Raw genomic sequence first — 16891 nt, 5'->3', positions numbered from 1 at the left:
TCATTTTTTATGAAACTATATATTTTTTTAAAACCCCATAAATTCTTTGAATTTTCATGAATTTTGATGATTTTTTCGGTGTTTTATTAAAGAATGTCGAAATATTTGAAATAAAACGCTTGTATAAATGAATACAGTATTTTATTTAGAAAAAAAGAAAGACAAAAATGAAAAACAAAAGAAAATCAACAACTCTGCTTTCCTGCACACGCCGTGTGGACACCCTTCTTACAATAAGCACAAATAGTCGTTGATCTACGCAGCCCAGCACCATCTTTATTACTACAGACCAGAAGAGTTTTCAAGAAATTGTTGGGCATATTTGTTGGTTTCATTTTTTATCGTTGTTAACAGAATGACATTAAAAAATAAATCAAAATATGATATAGGTTTGGAATCACGCGGAGGAGGATCCCGAAGTCCAGGCGTTTCGAAAAAATGAGAATTTTCGGTAGAAAAATTGGTTCCGGGAGGTACATTTGTAAATGAGTAATTTCTGGTGTTACTCTCCATTTCTTGGTCACGATCAGAAGAATTACTGGAAATTCGCATCCTGCGGTTGGGAAACACGGATATGACATCACTCTCACCAGAGCTACTCTTACTCGAACTTGAATTAGAGGAGTGGAAATCGTCGCTCCCGCTATCAGACATTTCAGAGGACGCGCTCGACATTATGTTTTTTAAATTAACTAAAATAAAAAAAATAATAAATGAATCTGAAATTTAAACGGTTTACTACGATCTTACAACTATTAAGATAATATTAGAATAATATTTACCAACGCCGCAGCACCACACCCTACGTACGCGCGAATCAGAGCACGACTGACGCAATCGACGGAAATCGACGATCGGCAATCTTCGTTAAAACACGAATCGACGAAAATCGACGATCGGCAATCAAACGGTTAATTAAAAATGGACAGCTTTTACCATAAAGTGACTGCCGAATCAATTGATGAAAATATATATTTTTATTCTGAGAATCTTTACCTTTATTCTCCTGCCTCAGTCTGTTGAGGTCCTGGTGTAGTTCCTCTAGCCTGAGCAGGTCCGGATTCCCGCCCCACTCTGAGCTCCTTCCTCCATCCCTCTCATCCCCTCCCCGGGCTGCCAGCTCCGATCGACTTCTCTCCAATTCCCGCTGCAACTCAATGACCAGTGCCGAGGATTTTTCGTGGGACTCTTTCTCTCTGGAAATATAAAAATATAAAATGTACATCATTACCGTTTTGTCAATCTAATGTCTATGGAAGATTACATGACATTGAAAGATTCCTGTTGCATTCCTGGATCCGATACAAAAGCTCTAGGCTTCCACACTTACAAAACAAAATTTCAATTATTACCAGGTGTATGCATAAGTCTTTTCCAATTTCACCAAGAGATGGCGCCACCGAACAGTACACAGCGCATGAATTTAACACTACGTCAGTTTGTTCTTCCGACATTAACCTACAAACACACACAAGTTGAGTCTGCCAAATAATAATGTCTGTGTTGTATGTTCAGTGATCATGTCGACCTTTGTGCCTGAAAAAGAAAATTAACGGCATGCATTGCAGCATCTTAGCAATTTTGAAGAAGTTGGAAAGTGAGCTGATGAATGGTTTGCCGCAAAAGACAAACAGTTTTTCTAGCATGGTATTCATAACTTACCTGAAAGATGAATGAAGTGTGTTGACGCCTATGGCTTATGTTTTGAATAAACAAAAAATAAGTTTCCCTTGAAATTTACGTGTTTTCTTTACCACAAAAACTAGCAAAAACTTATGCATGCACCTGGTAAATGGCAATATAAAAAGATGGAGTGTGTAAATAGACAATGAACTTACTTTCTGTGTGCTTCTCTGGACTGCTGGAGAAGCATGGTGAGGTTGGCCACTGAATCCTGCGCATCGTGGAGTCGCTGAGCTTCTGCATCAGCTCCAAGTTTCAAGCCCTCGGAAACTCCTCGTAGCCGACCGGCCTACAATACAAACATTTGAAACTGTTAATAAAATAATATCATAAAAGCAAAATTGAGGGTCGATGAGGTGTGGGCAGAAGACAGATCTCCTGGCTCCGGAATATATGAAATAAGATGGGGATCAGGACTGTTGAGGCGCTATTTAGAGCTGCCCAAGACAAGGACAATTACTCTCATGTGATGGTCAACGTCAGGGGGACCGCACTGACTCAACACACACATAAGAAGCAGAATAAAACAATGAACTTAATCAATTGTTTTGCATTTAAGTAATTAAAACTGGTTAATATTGATAATATACAGTAATAAACGGTGCCATCCTCTACTGGATATAGGGATGTGGTACCTTCCCACACTAGTTCTCAGGATTACAATTAGGCTGTGTTCAGATGAGCCTATTTTTTACAATTTATATCATATTGACAGTACGCATGTTGTTTTTAAAAAAAAGTTTTAATTCATTTACATTGTTTCATTCCTGAATAAGATTATTATGAAGTTACTTGTCATTCCATGAATATTTGGGTAGTGAGATTTAGCTGTATTTATTTATTTTTATTTCATCATGCACATAATTGTAAATTAAAATAATATATTTCTTGAATGTTTTCCGCAGATACTTTGTGGCACATTTTATAATATGTTTATAAAATTAATTAACTTCGTTTTCACTACTTTTTTTATTAATACAATTTAACCTACCGGTTTCGACAATACCTTGTCATTATCAGGGTTTATTTTAAATCAAAAACATTAAAATACTCTCACCAAAAACTTCCACACACTCCATAAAAATCCTAAAATATGGATAATATTTAGGATTTTTATGGAGTGTATGGAAGTTTTTGGTGAGAGTATTTTAATGTTTTTAATGTTTTTGATTTAAAATAAACCTTGATGATGACAAGGTATTGTCGAAACCGGTTGAATTGTATTAATAAAAAAAGTGGTGAAAACAATGTTAATTAATTTTATAAAGATATTCCAATAATATACCCTCACTGAGTTTTCCCGCACTGAGGGCACATTTTACAATATTTATTTATAAAATTATATGAAAGAAAATTGTTTATGACATGTGATCAAATACGACATGCCCAAATGATGCATTCTACTTCAGATCCACCCGATTCCACTATCCATTATATGAATAATAGTTCTTTTATACTAAGTTTTGTTATTTGATGACTTTGTGAATACTGGAACCAGGTTGTACAACTTGATTGCACAATAGTAAGAGTTCTTTAGACCAAAAGAGGTTTGTGTTATGTTGTATCCTTGTAGAATATTGAATGAGTTATTCAGTTAGTAATCTCACCTCTTGTTTGAGATGGCCCGCCTCTGTCTCGGCATGAGCAAGCCTCATGTTGAGTGCCTCGAGTTGCGAGTCGCGGTCGCGCTCCACTCGGGAAATGGCCTCCCGAGCTCTCCTCTGCTCTTCTGCTATACGCTCGTCACATCTCACTTCAATCTGAAATAGTAAATACCAGAAAAAAACATTAAATAACTTCATTATGATGACTAACATGAAACTTTTTATGTGCATCATATAAAATTATTTACCTAGTTAAAGATGAGAGAATTAAAAAAAGGTTGTCTTAAAAATATAAGAACTAGTTAATTTATAAATAATATTGAATACAATAGAGTACCGTAGAACGGCGCTACTTGAACTTTGATTTGTTACTTGAGCCCAGTACAAAAAAAAATATTTAAATCTGTATTTGGTCTACAATAATGAATGTATCGTGACAATAAGAGTCACCTGTCAGGGAAACAATGAATCATGTCGATGCATTCATTATTATAGACCAAATACAGATCTAAATATGTTTTTGTACTGGGCTCAAGTGACACATCAAAGTTCAAGTAGCCCCGTTCTACGGTAGCTAATTTTATTGAAACTTTTGAACAATTGTTATGTATTTCATATTATATATATATATATATATATATATATATATATATATATATATATATTTATTTATTTATTTATTTATTTAAACTTCATGTACAGAAAATAAAAAGTACATTGGCGGGCTTATTGCTAAAAAGCAATATCTTCCAACCGACCAAAGACGGACTAGTGATATTGATCAAAACGTTTGATACCATATATAGCCGTTTGCAATCAGTGGGCAGATAGTACTTGAACATTTAAAAAAAACATAAATTACAAATTGACATTTAAAAAGAAACATAAATTAACAAAAGACCATAATAAGGAGGGCAAAGGAAGAAGGGAGATTAGGGAAGGAGGTAGAGGGAGGAGGTTTGATCGACAGTTAGGATTCTAATGACAGATAGTAATGTCTCAGACGTTTATATATATATATATATATATATATGTAATAAAATAACTAGGTACCTACCTATACATTTTATTAAGTACTTACTAATAGTACCTACATAAAACAGTTCTACCACCAGATGTCGCATGCGTCGCACGGAATTAAACAAAAGAGATCCGATAGAAAAAATATAATATTATTAACTGTCAGAATCAGATAGATATAAAAATTATTGTAAAGATTAATTGAGAATAAACTTTTATTGTCGTTTCTTTAATTACAAAGCAACACATTGTTTATTTTATTATTATACACCCACTTTACATATTATTTACACCCAATTTATAAAGAAAAATATTACCACGTTTTATATATATATATATAAACATAACACATGCGTAAACCATCATTCACTGCGTCGATAGCTTGTTAGAATTTAAAGATGAGAGATAGAGTTGTCTTGCAGGTAGCAGGCTTGCTAGAATGGCCATCAAATCCAGCATAAGCTAAACAATAGGTGACAAAAAGCAATAAACTTCCACCATTACCCGGAATTTCGCCGTCCAACAGTCAAGCCAATCGTCGTTTTAAAATGCTAACTGACGTGCCGGACGGTAAAATTCCGTGTAATTCCGTGTAGTGGACAAACGCCCTATGAATATTTTCAGATAGAAATAAGTAAAATAAAATAAATAAGTATAAATAGAATACAAGGGACAACAATGGATGTCCAGACATCTACTCTCTGGTATGTATTGTCACATTCTAGTATGTAGTCAACTTACGTCTCTTAGCTGCTCTTCTAGGATGTGCACCCTGGCCTGCAGGACGGCATTCTCCGACTTGGCACGGGAGTAGCGGTCATCCGTAGAGCTCTGCGTGTCCGCCAACACTGTTACCTGCTGCTGCAGCAACTGAACCTGTAAGAAAGACCATGCAAATTAAAGAATTTTCTACAAAATATTTCAACTGACGTTGCCAGAACCTCTACAATATAGTCTAGCGTACTTGACATTAGTAAATAGTAGAAAGCTCGATTTGTGAAAGCCTATTGAATAATTATTTTATTTTAATAAATGCATAAATGTGTCGCCTACTTTCAAAATCCGCCAGATCCAATTTCATAAGATTTTAAAATGAATACACTATCAGAATGACAATTGTGGGTTTTATTGTTTAAAATATTTATATACTTGAAAACCCTGATAATAAATACTTAAAAACAGCGTTGTATTTCAAATTCCGCTATATTCATGGAACTTGCCTTCTGACCCATATCGGCCAATCAGAGAGCGGGGATAAGTCAAAAATTAAGATGATGTCATTATCAGTTTGGGTCTCGTGTTTTTATTTTGAATTCTGAAAAAATTTCTAAAAAAATGGGAAAATTCTCTATTGCATAATATTTTATCTAATGATAGATATTATATTTCTTTTAACATGAATGTTGTCGGAAAATTTTGCATTTATTGTAAAATCGACTTACATGGATCTGGCGGATTTTGAAAGTAGACGAGACAAATGTTTATAACCAAGAAAGATTGGTTTCATGTACTGTTTTATTGGCACGGCGACAATGAACTTGTAATGAGAACTTTCTCTATATCAAGCTTAAGAGTTTTTGTCTATACATGGGTCACTTTCTGTTATACAACACTATCTCCTACCGTAATTTTAAAAGAGGTGTTCATATATTACACAAAAATGTTGTTTAGATCAGTATTTTTTATTTATGAAAGAACTACAAGAACTATTTTTTATTTATGAAAGAGCACAGACTCTTTTATGGAGAGGCACAGCGAATCGAAATATAAAAGTTCTACATATGTATAAATGATTCAAATGTTATTATGTTATAAATAAAAATGTAAATATATTAAATGAATAAAAAAAAAAAAAAAAAAAATAACGGAAAGTAAAAATATCATATTGGTGTTATGAAAGTTGTATTAAAATATTTTTTTGTTTTAGACTTTCCAATTTATATTTCCCTGATTAGCACTCAACGACGAAGAAGTCAATTGATTGGTTTATATTATGCACTGACACTTCGTGATGGAATTGCATTTTTAATATATTATTAGATTAAAACCAATATTTTTAGCTTTTCCACTTTATTTTTATTTGACCAGCGACCGGGTTTCGTCGTTACCGACACCGTACTAGTCTGATGATGTCGGTAACGACGAAACCCGGTCGCTGGTCAAATAAAAATAAAGTGGAAAAGCTAAAAATATTGGTTTTAATCTAATAATATATTCAATTGATTGGATTGATGAATCGTTATATTGGTTGTAAGTTACAAAAAGGTAAGGTAATTCTTTCATCTCTCGTTTTGTATTTGTATTTGGCTACCATGCACTATATGAATGTAAAATTTACTCAATATCGAACTGATACCTGAAGCGCAAGACTGATAATTATGCCTTCATTTGAGTAACAATCAAGATAACACCGTATCGATAGATGCAGTGCCCTAAGCACCATTGTGTAATTTCTCACGAAAACGGCGCTATATAAATTGGCCATATTTATTACTATGAAGAATATTTATTAAGGATTACTCTGGTTGAATTTAGCACTACACCATTTAATCCGGTGCCCTATGCACCATTGACTACAGTTTGGAATTAGAAAAAGATGATTAATATAACCCTTAGATCAAATACATTTTTGCTGAAAAAAGCTACATTATTTCATTTATTAAAATTAATATGATTTTTAATATAATTATTTTACCAATCGACCCCACCAAACAATTGTTCTGAACTTTATCGATGAAACGTGTGAAACATGCTGAAATGCGTCATGTCGCTGTTCTTTCGGGAAATGAATAATCACACGCGTAAGTTTGACGGATAGAACGACAAAATACGAAACGACAGTGGTTATCGCACTGAACTCGATAAACTGATAAAGTAATTCACGGCCTTCCATTCCTAACGACGTATTTTAACAAAAAAAATCAACTACCTACTTGTTTCAAAGTGTGACAATAATTATTGTATTTCGTGTAAATTCTTCAGACTATAATAATAGTATAAAACATATCACTCACTGCTTTCAACAACGTCATATATCAAAAAACTTGATTTTTCAGGAGATCGTTTTTAAAGTTTAAGAATATAATGAAATGTATTAAAAATAAATATCAAGCCACTTTTTGAACTTTTTACTGGGCCTTTTTAGGTAAAACCTGAAGGTTTTTTTCTCCATTTGAAAAATATTAAGTATATTTGAAAAAATAATTAAACAATGCCTTTTCTTCAAAATGCAAAAACAACACTTTCTGCCCTGTAGCGGGTAAATATTAAGTTAAAAATATGCCGCTTTTGCTGGGATATAGTACATTTTCTGGACATTTCGAAAACATGCACAACTGAAAATTTAGGATTTTTGATATATCCACTCCTCCGACAAGAAGAAAAAAGAACAATAAAAATAAAAATAGCCAAATGGATAGGCCATAATATAAGACACTCAGACCTGCTCGGATGTCTAAACTTAAAACACAGTAAGGGACATTTAAAAAAAAAACTTTATTTGCATTTTTGGACTGAGTAGACGTACCCCCATAACCTACTTAAGAAAAATTCTTTAAAATATAGCTAAATCCTAAGATAGCAATTCTTAAAAACGCAGTAAGTACACTTTGGTAATTTAAAGTCTACTAAAGTACAATTTTAATACTAAGTAAGTCGCATCGCCAAAATAAAAACGTAGTAAGTGTAGTCTGTCCCTTACTGTGTTTTAAAATTGTTAAATTACCCTATTTCAACCTAACGAAACAAACAAAACTGCATTAATCGCAGCCTTATGTTCAATTATAAAGATTATAGAATATAAACTATTAAATATTAAATCTCATGATATACAGCATCTTTTAAGCTAAATTTCATTTAGCTCAGTCTAATAGTTTGCTTAGGGCACGCTTTTAAAGTGATGAACACGTTTTTTGACTCTCTGTACAATTCGTCTCGTATCCCTTACTGCGTTTTGATTTTGGACAGCCGTGCTTCTTATGATAGCGTAGGGCATGTGCGAAGGCACAAACTACAGAAGACGAGCGGAGGATAGAGCCGGGTGGAGACTAACCATGAAAGAAACAAACCAATCATCACACATATTGTAACCCATGAAGAAGTTTATGTATAGCTGGATACTGAGACATTAAGTGCCTTTAATTAAAATAAAGGGAATCGTCTCTTCCCTTCATTGTTTCAACTTCCAATTCGAATAAGGCGATGTAAAATGTGAGGCCATAAATCAATATCATTTTAAATTATCAGCGCCCAACGAGGAAGCAATACAATGTGACATTTGGCTATAAATGAATTTCAAAGTATAACTTATCGCAGTCGTCGTATCCATGTTTTTAAAATGATACATCGTAGAGAATTTTTGAATTCTAATGACTTATTTATTTATTTAAACTTCTATACTAAATAACTAATCAAACAACCAACACGCTGCTTCCCCGCAGGGTAGACAGAGAGAACAGAACGCCACACCAATCTGTCTTTGCAAACAATCTTCGCATCTTCCACATTAATTCCGGCAAGGAATTACGACTTGTAACACATGTAACATTATTTTTTGCCATCTCATCAAAGATGAAGAAGAATATGGAAGTCTGGGGATTTACGGGGCTGACGACCGTCATAGGCTGGATTAAGTGATCACTTTACACACGTGTAACATTCACCAATTCTACCCGTTATTGACAACCACACTACTCTAATTCTTGAAGTTCTATATATATGAACCAATTTAGAAACCTTGTTCTTGAATGACTACAACTTCACTAGAAACATCTATTGGTGAGATGTATCATCAGGCTGGATGTCAGACAGAGCCCAGTCTGATGATGTTGTTATTTTATTCTATAAAATGCAGTTACACCAAGAAATGTCAGTACAAAACTTAAATCTAATACTTATTTAATATAATGAAGAATGAAGAATCTAGAAAAAAGTAAGCTATAAAAATAAAACTCTCACAGAACTACAAACAACCATTATATAAAAAAGCGAAGTTCTAAATTCACTCGTGACATAATTTCCCCAGCATCCGTTTGATCTACGAGTATCTCTCATGGCCTTGGGAGAGTTTTCGTCGGGTTGGAAAAAATAAGAAAAAAACAGAACACTTCGGCGTAAAGAATAAAAATTTTATTCTATTAAACAATTCGGCACAGTCGCTTTAAAAACTTTTTCCATTATGTATTTCATTTTTCAAATGATCAAAGCTAGTCATTAGATTGTTCGAAATTCGTGATTTTTCAATGTTCATTAATATTTATTTATATATAAGAAGAAGATGTGTCGGGCTGTGGTCCCGTGGTTTATTATTATTATTTTTTTGTGTTTTTATTTTTTACAAAAATACTTCAATTTCATACTATTTCTGTGAGCCTAAGCGGCTCATTATTAGAAATAGGTATCAAATTGTGGTACAGTGGGTTCGAACCGAGAAACTCTGACTCAAGAGTCCGCGACACTAACCTGTTGTGTCGGGTTGTGGTCCCGTGGTTAGTGTCACAGACTCTTGAGTCAGAGTTTCTCGGTTCAAACCCACTCTAACACAATTTGATACCTATTTCTAATAATGAGCCGCTTAGGCTCACAGAAATAGTATGAAATTGAAGTATTTTTGTAAAAAGTAAAAACACAAATACTTCTCTCTTTAAAAAAATCTCACTCTGATATATATTTAATTTCACCCTATAATGGTACCCGAAGCGCAAGAATAATAACCTTACTTTCATGTTATGACCAAGATGATACTGCGTCAATATAATGTAGTATAACCTAAGTAAATGTCCGCCTCTGTAGTGTAATGGTCAGCACGCTCGGCTACCGTTCTGGAGGTCCCGGGTTCGATTCCCAGGGGGGTCAAATAAATATAAGTGATTTTTTCACTGTAATATTTATTCAATATTACCCTGGACTGGTACCCGAAGCGGAGGGCTGATCACCTTTCCTTCGTGTGTAAACGATCAAGATAACACTGTGTTCATATGAAGCAGTGCCCTATGCACCATTGGGGTGCGGATAAGGGTTTCAAATTAAATTAAAATAACCTAAGAAGGTATATGTACAATTTTTTTGATCCTTTAAGTTATATATGTACCTAATCTTAATATCTTATATTTTTGGAAAAAAAACTTAAGTGGAAACACTTGTAGTTTCTTTAGAACAAACACTTCACAAAATTGTTTTTTCTTGTTTATGATAAGCTTATATTTTTTCCTAAGCGAAATACTACACGTAGTTACACAATCTTGATTAATAATTTATTGATGTAGCTTAAATAATAATAAAAAATAGTTTTGATACCATAAATTTAATTGCTAGACACTTCAAATTTTGATACCACCAAAATGGAATTTATAGCCAAAAAATATTTTATATATAAAATACGTGTTTGTCGACTGTTATGAATATTTTTTTACGATGTAAATTTAGTTCAAGACAATAGTGTTATTGTTTTTACGACTTTAATACAAATAAGTAAGTAGAGGGATTAATAATTTTAAATATCATAGATCTGAATTTTGAAAAATTAGACAGTCATAAAATAATAAACATTTATACAACATTGTTTGCTGTCTCAAAATCCTTTTCACGCTTATTTATTGTAACTTGAGTGTTTGATAATGTCTTAATAAGACGAAACGCGTCCCATATTATCATATACAAATAAAAGTAGAATTCAATCCAAGAACCGTGTTTAATTTTGGATATAATACCCAACAATTCCTTTTTACACACCCGAAAATGTTGTGAATAAAATAATCAGGTCAAATATAAGCTGCATAATTTTTTAAAATCATGTTTCAGGCGTCTCCCAGAATGTAAAATAATCCGGTTAGGAGTACCGCGATTGTCAATCATGGGTAGAATGGTGAATGTTACACGTGTGTAACAAGTGATTACTTTACCAGCTTTTGACAGGTCATAAAACCTGTGAACACCCATATTCTTCTTCATCTATGTTGAGATGTCAAAATGTAAAAACGTTTACAATTTAAATTAAAAATTAATATTTTACGAATATATAGAGGTTCCACGGTATATAGTAATGTTTCGATACGGTTGGCATAATATTAGAACGTCTGGATAAAAAAAAGAATTAATAATATGAAATAGTGCGCAGGTAGGATTGAGTGTTCTCGGATGTGGTATACGACGGCGTACATTGATAAGTATTGTGGTTTATGCACCATTGGCAAGTCCAGTGCCGGAGTAGTGACTTTATTGATTCGGCAGTCACTTTGTGGTAATATCTATCCATTTTTTATTTAAGTTTAACTAAATATTTACCACTATTTCTTAGTGGCTGTAAGTGATATAAATCCGGCCTACTAGTGTTTTTATTACTATTTTTTTTAAGTAATGAATATTCAAATCCAAATTATCTAATAGAAATATGTTTAAGTATACATTATCATACAAAATAAATTAAATTAAACTTGACCATTTTCGCTTTCAAAATGGATCTTTGTCAGACAGGAGAAATATCTAATTTAACATACCCAACCTATAAAGGATTGTATTAGACTCGTTTTGTGTTTATAACAGCCGATATAATTAATATTTTCATTCATCATTTTCTTTTGGAAAATTCTACTTCGAAAAAAACGTTATTTTCATAAGTTGGCAATGAATGACGTCACAGAAACGATGGAGTTATTTTAATATTGGTAACATCGGCTCAAATCGGAAGAAGATTTAATATTCTACCGGCTGGAAAAAAACTTATTTTTTTAACACAACGTGGTTTGCAAGTGGACTACTCATTCAGCAATTACGTAAATCCAGCACTGGGCAAGTCGGTAGGTATTTACTAGGTACTAGTCACTCTCCCAGGAGATGAGTGCCAGTAGCTCGCCCAACCGACAAGATGATGATGCTACACATATTATGGGTGGCGATGAATCAACCAATACGCATTTGACTCGCGACTATCCTTGGATATCTATCGGAGATGTCTTGTGATGTGCGCGAGCGAGCGCAGTAGAGCGTGTAGAAAATAATAATAAATACGAAACTATATTCGAGTACTTAAATTTTATTGTCATTAATATGTGAGTTGACCCTCGTATGACACAATCGGCTAATCAATGAAAAACGGTCTAAGAAGTGAACAGACTACGCCCAAAGAAATAGATATCCCAGATGATAAAATCAAAACACTAAAATACTTAGTAATTTGGAAAAGCATCATACACTTCATGAAGGTTTACACTATAGATGTCGTAGACGAGGTTTTACTCGAAAATAACAGATTAAAATAATTAATTGAAGCACGTTTACAACTTTCATACTTTTTGCATATCGCTCACACTTTTCAACAACGTCATCAAAAATCGACAATTTTTAGTTGTGCATGTTTTCGGAATGCCCAGAAAATGTACTATATCCCAGCAAAAGCGGCATATTTTTAACTTAATATTTACCCGCTACAGGGCAGAAAGTGTTGTTTTTGCATTTGAAGAAAAGGTATTGTTTAATTATTATTTTAAATATACTAAATATTTTTCAAATGTATAAAAATCATTCAGGTTTTACCTTAAAAGATCCGTTGCACAATAAAAAGTTCAATAAGTGGCTTTATATTTATTTTGAATACAATTTATTATATTTTTAAACTTATATGTGAGCGATATGTGCTTTCATACTTTTTGCACTTACAAAACATGGACATGTTGAACGAATGAGTGGAGAAAGAATGGTTAATCAAATTTATAAGGCAAATAACTTTGAAAATAGGAGCAGAAGACCGAGGAAAACTTGGCACGATCAAGTATGTCAAATACTTGAAAGCGGTCAGGTCAGGAATCGGAATAATCGGCGGGTATGTACCATATGTGAGGAGATGCATGGATGTGGAAGAGGCGAAGAATGTTTGCAAAGGCAGATTGATGTGGCGTTCTATTCTCTCGGCGGAAGCAGAAAGCGGCGTGATGGTTAGTTAGTTAAAATATCACAGGAATATTTTTTCTCATTTATTTACATCTTTTTACATTCCAATAATTTCATTTAAGATTCGTTTGCGTGGTAAAATTAAAATGAAATAAGAGATTTGCTGATGTATGTGCATATAACCAAGGAAACATAAAAGTGAGATTCCTGTTTGAAGAAAGTGTTTCAATGCAAAACAGACCCGTGTATAAAAGCATCCCACCTGATTTCAAAATAGATCGTCGGTTTATTATTAAACAGTATGTATTTCATAAACAAAGCTGCGAATTCCACTTACTGATCCATGATGGCTACTGTAATTCACACTCAAACACATATGCGTAAGTAGATATTATATTATGTTCACACAGTGACGCCTAAGATGTATAAAAATGTGTCACAATAATGGATACAGGGCCCTCATGAAGTTACCCCGACACAGTAGCGCGAGTGGTATGTTTGCTTCAACACACTGAGATGGGCCAATAAGGCAAAGAGTGGCAGGCTTCCGGGAGAGGCTGATGAAGGGCTCCAACCTTATCATACTACCGCTTGTGGAGCACAGATGGAGTCTAGACATATGACAGCACTGGAGTGCATTTTTGCATTTTGCCAGCGAACTGATCTTCTCATATCATCTCTCCAGAATTACGAATTAAGTTAATTGCAATATTTGTATTTTTTAAAATATACTATGTAGTTGTGAACAAAAGTAGGTGGCTTTGCATTTGGGTTTAATAACGAGATTCTACAAGCAGAAACTAAATGGAAGTTTTTTTTTTTAATGCAATATTTTTCCTATCGGAAAATTATTTCTTAAATATCGTTTTGTCGGTTTGGCCGAGAACGACTTCTCACGAATCGAATATCAGTAAAATGGGTAATTTAACTTCAATTTAACTTCTTAGGTAGATGGATGAAAAAAATTATCCTACAAAACAATTTTGTTATAAAATCATTATTTCATATCTTAATTATAATGTCGACCGATTTCGAAGCAATTATTATGTAAGTTATAAAGAGGAAAATCACAAAATAAGGGCTTCAAATATATGGTATTGTAGATAACGACGCTTATTTTATTTATCAGAATTAAAAATGCACGTATCTATACGAACATTCCGAAATTAAGTGACTTTTGCAATTTTTCTTTTATTAGAAGTGAAATTGGCGAATAATTGACGAAAATCTATCAAAATTTCTTATTTCATTTGTGACATTAATAAAAAAAAAATTATGAGAAGACTTGGGTACAAAAATAAGTAAACTAAAAGAAAACGTCAATCGATTCGATTGAATCAGATAATATAATATTGGAAGGCCTATAGAAGATAATAGTAAGGTTGGTGTGGAACGAATAAAAAATAAAAGGTCCTCACTCAACTTTATCTAAAAAGGTTTCAAGAATATGGCAATAAATAGTCATCGGCAAACATTAAAGGTAGACTAATTACTTTTCTCTTTCCCGTGTTGAATCATTTTGAGGTCAAAATTCTCATGACGAAATTATTGGAGTAGACTATGACTGCCTTCCTAAACTTTAAAGTACCTAATAATAAAAATATACAAACACAAAAGAAAGCATTGATATAAATTATTACATTATCAGACACTGGATTATTCTAAATAGTATATTACTAAAATGTTAAAATCACTGATTTTTAGAGTCTACTAAATTGTATTTTATTGTAAAAAAACACACAAATAAATTTGTGACAATTTGCCTTGTTATGGCATTTTCAAACTAATGTCTACTAATGTCTTCACATGGACATTAGTTTGAAAATGCCATAACAAGGCGAAACAAAATTCACAATCATTTTTTTTAACAATATAATATAATTTAGTAGACTGTAAAAATCAGATTTGGAAGGCGTCCAATTTGTTTTTTTTTTTTTAAAGATGGGATTTGCATTTATTATTTACCTTGCTAATTATGTACAAGGTTTATAGATCATTTAGTGGACTTTTGTTTCTTCTAACTTAACCATCACCATCGTTACTAACGTAACCGACACCATCAGACCAGTCTGATGATGTCGGTTAACGTGAAACCCGGTTGCTGGTCAAATAAAATTCATGTGGAAAAAAATACACAGTTGTCATTTTATTACATAAAATGCAGTTCCACCAAGAAATGTCAGTACAAAACTTAAATCTAATATGTTTTTATTTAAATCTGTGCTGTCCAATTTGATTTGCAAAACATCAAATTTTAAGTGAAAACCTGTATTACAGTCATAATATAATAATACGGTGATGCACTGTTCCCAATTGGGTGGGTAAAAGCTTTTTGTATAAATTGTACATACTGCGTCAAATCCCTGGTGTATAAAATCGGGAGACCCGCGTACATTACGTAGACATTAGTTTTATACAAGCCATGCATCACTGCCAACTTACATTTGCGAACCCCACATGTTGAGACGTTCATGAAGAAACATTGCAAAAAATCATTTTAGCGGAATTAGATTTGGGCCACATGGTACGCAGAGATTTTTTTTGTTTGTTTTTATAATACAATATTTATAATGATCCCTATAAGGCGTAGGACGCAGCAAATCTTGGTCACAACTGTCGTCAAGAAAAGGCGATTCAGTTGGCTTGGCCATGTAATCCGCATGCCTCCCGAGAGCCGCCATCAAGCTTGATTAAAGCTATTTCGATATATCGGCATTTTAAGAACATTTAAAGTATACTTTATTTATGTACAAAGTGGTTCTCCAATATCAAAAGAGTATTATTTTTTGACATCTCATCAAAGATGAAGAAGAATATGGAAGTCTGGGCATTTACGGGGCTTACGACCGTCATAGGCTGGTTTAATAATAAATAATAATAATTATTTAGATAATCCAGATTTTGTGAACAAGTATTTGGACACACTCAAAATGTTGTATCAAAAGAGTAAATGTAATTTTTTCCCGTCCAATATGTTTTTTCAGCGATTTTATAACGAATGTTTTTCTTTTACACGGTTTTTATCCGAATATGTCTAGCAAGCTGGTCACCATTTATCATTGGCCAGATGTATTTTACGGAAGGTCATTATAGTTGTTGAAATTTCGGCTGCAATGCCAAAAGATAAAAATAGTAATGGCGCAGGCATTACGCTAACGAAATGTTAAGAGTTTTGTTTTTAATATTTGTCTTATGCATACCTGTATGTAATTAATGTGATTCTAGCAGCTCCGAGTCGAGGAGAGCGTGTTGTGACATTATTTTTGCTTGAAAAAGCGGTATTTAAGTACTTACTATATTTATTGAGCAACGTTTGAGGCCAAGACGATATCAATCGTACATATTAGAAGAGAAACACATATGTAGTATTTGCTTTGAATGTTTACAAACACCAACGTGAAAGTGATTTAGCATTGCGATAAGGACTTATTATTGTGTTGTCCAGTTAGACAACATGGATAGATTGTGGATATTTCTCAAATTGGGTATAAACTTTCCATCTCGGCTGAACAAATAAAATGACTGCCTTCAGATTATTTTAATTTGACCAGGTACCTACACGACAATGTTCTTTTTTCTTTTAATATTTCTGTTAAATTTTAGCATTTCTGTTAACTTTTAACCCTACTGTCCTTTTTATCTCATTTCCTTTGGTTTTTTTGATTTTGCAAGACAGCAGAACATATTTATGAAATAATTTC

At 33.1% G+C, this 16891-nt stretch overlaps 1 protein-coding gene across 7 annotated transcripts in view; it reads right to left on the bottom strand.

Annotated features, from left to right (window-relative positions):
• The window catches only part of LOC148304729 (rab11 family-interacting protein 4A-like), a 137222-nt gene that overhangs the window by 5509 nt on the left and 114822 nt on the right, over positions 1 to 16891 (bottom strand). For 6 of the 7 annotated variants that reach the window (XM_088267852.1, XM_088267854.1, XM_088267853.1 and 3 more), the window contains 4 exons: positions 5049 to 5183; positions 3291 to 3443; positions 1839 to 1972; positions 997 to 1196 (listed from right to left, as the gene is read on the bottom strand). In XM_088267852.1, coding sequence (XP_088123978.1) covers positions 997 to 1196; positions 1839 to 1972; positions 3291 to 3443; positions 5049 to 5183 — 622 coding nt within the window. Of the gene's footprint in view, positions 1 to 909; positions 1197 to 1838; positions 1973 to 3290; positions 3444 to 5048; positions 5184 to 16891 lie in introns of all 7 variants that reach the window. The other variant, XM_088267856.1, reaches the window with a different exon arrangement.

The sequence above is a fragment of the Brachycentrus maculatus genome, unplaced genomic scaffold (genome assembly GCF_059751285.1).
Source record: "Brachycentrus maculatus isolate JH-2025_06_01 unplaced genomic scaffold, ASM5975128v1 h1tg000306l, whole genome shotgun sequence".
NCBI classification, from domain to species: domain Eukaryota; kingdom Metazoa; phylum Arthropoda; class Insecta; order Trichoptera; family Brachycentridae; genus Brachycentrus; species Brachycentrus maculatus.
Note: the sequence above shows the minus strand (reverse complement) of the source record. Positions and strands in the feature narration are given on the sequence as shown.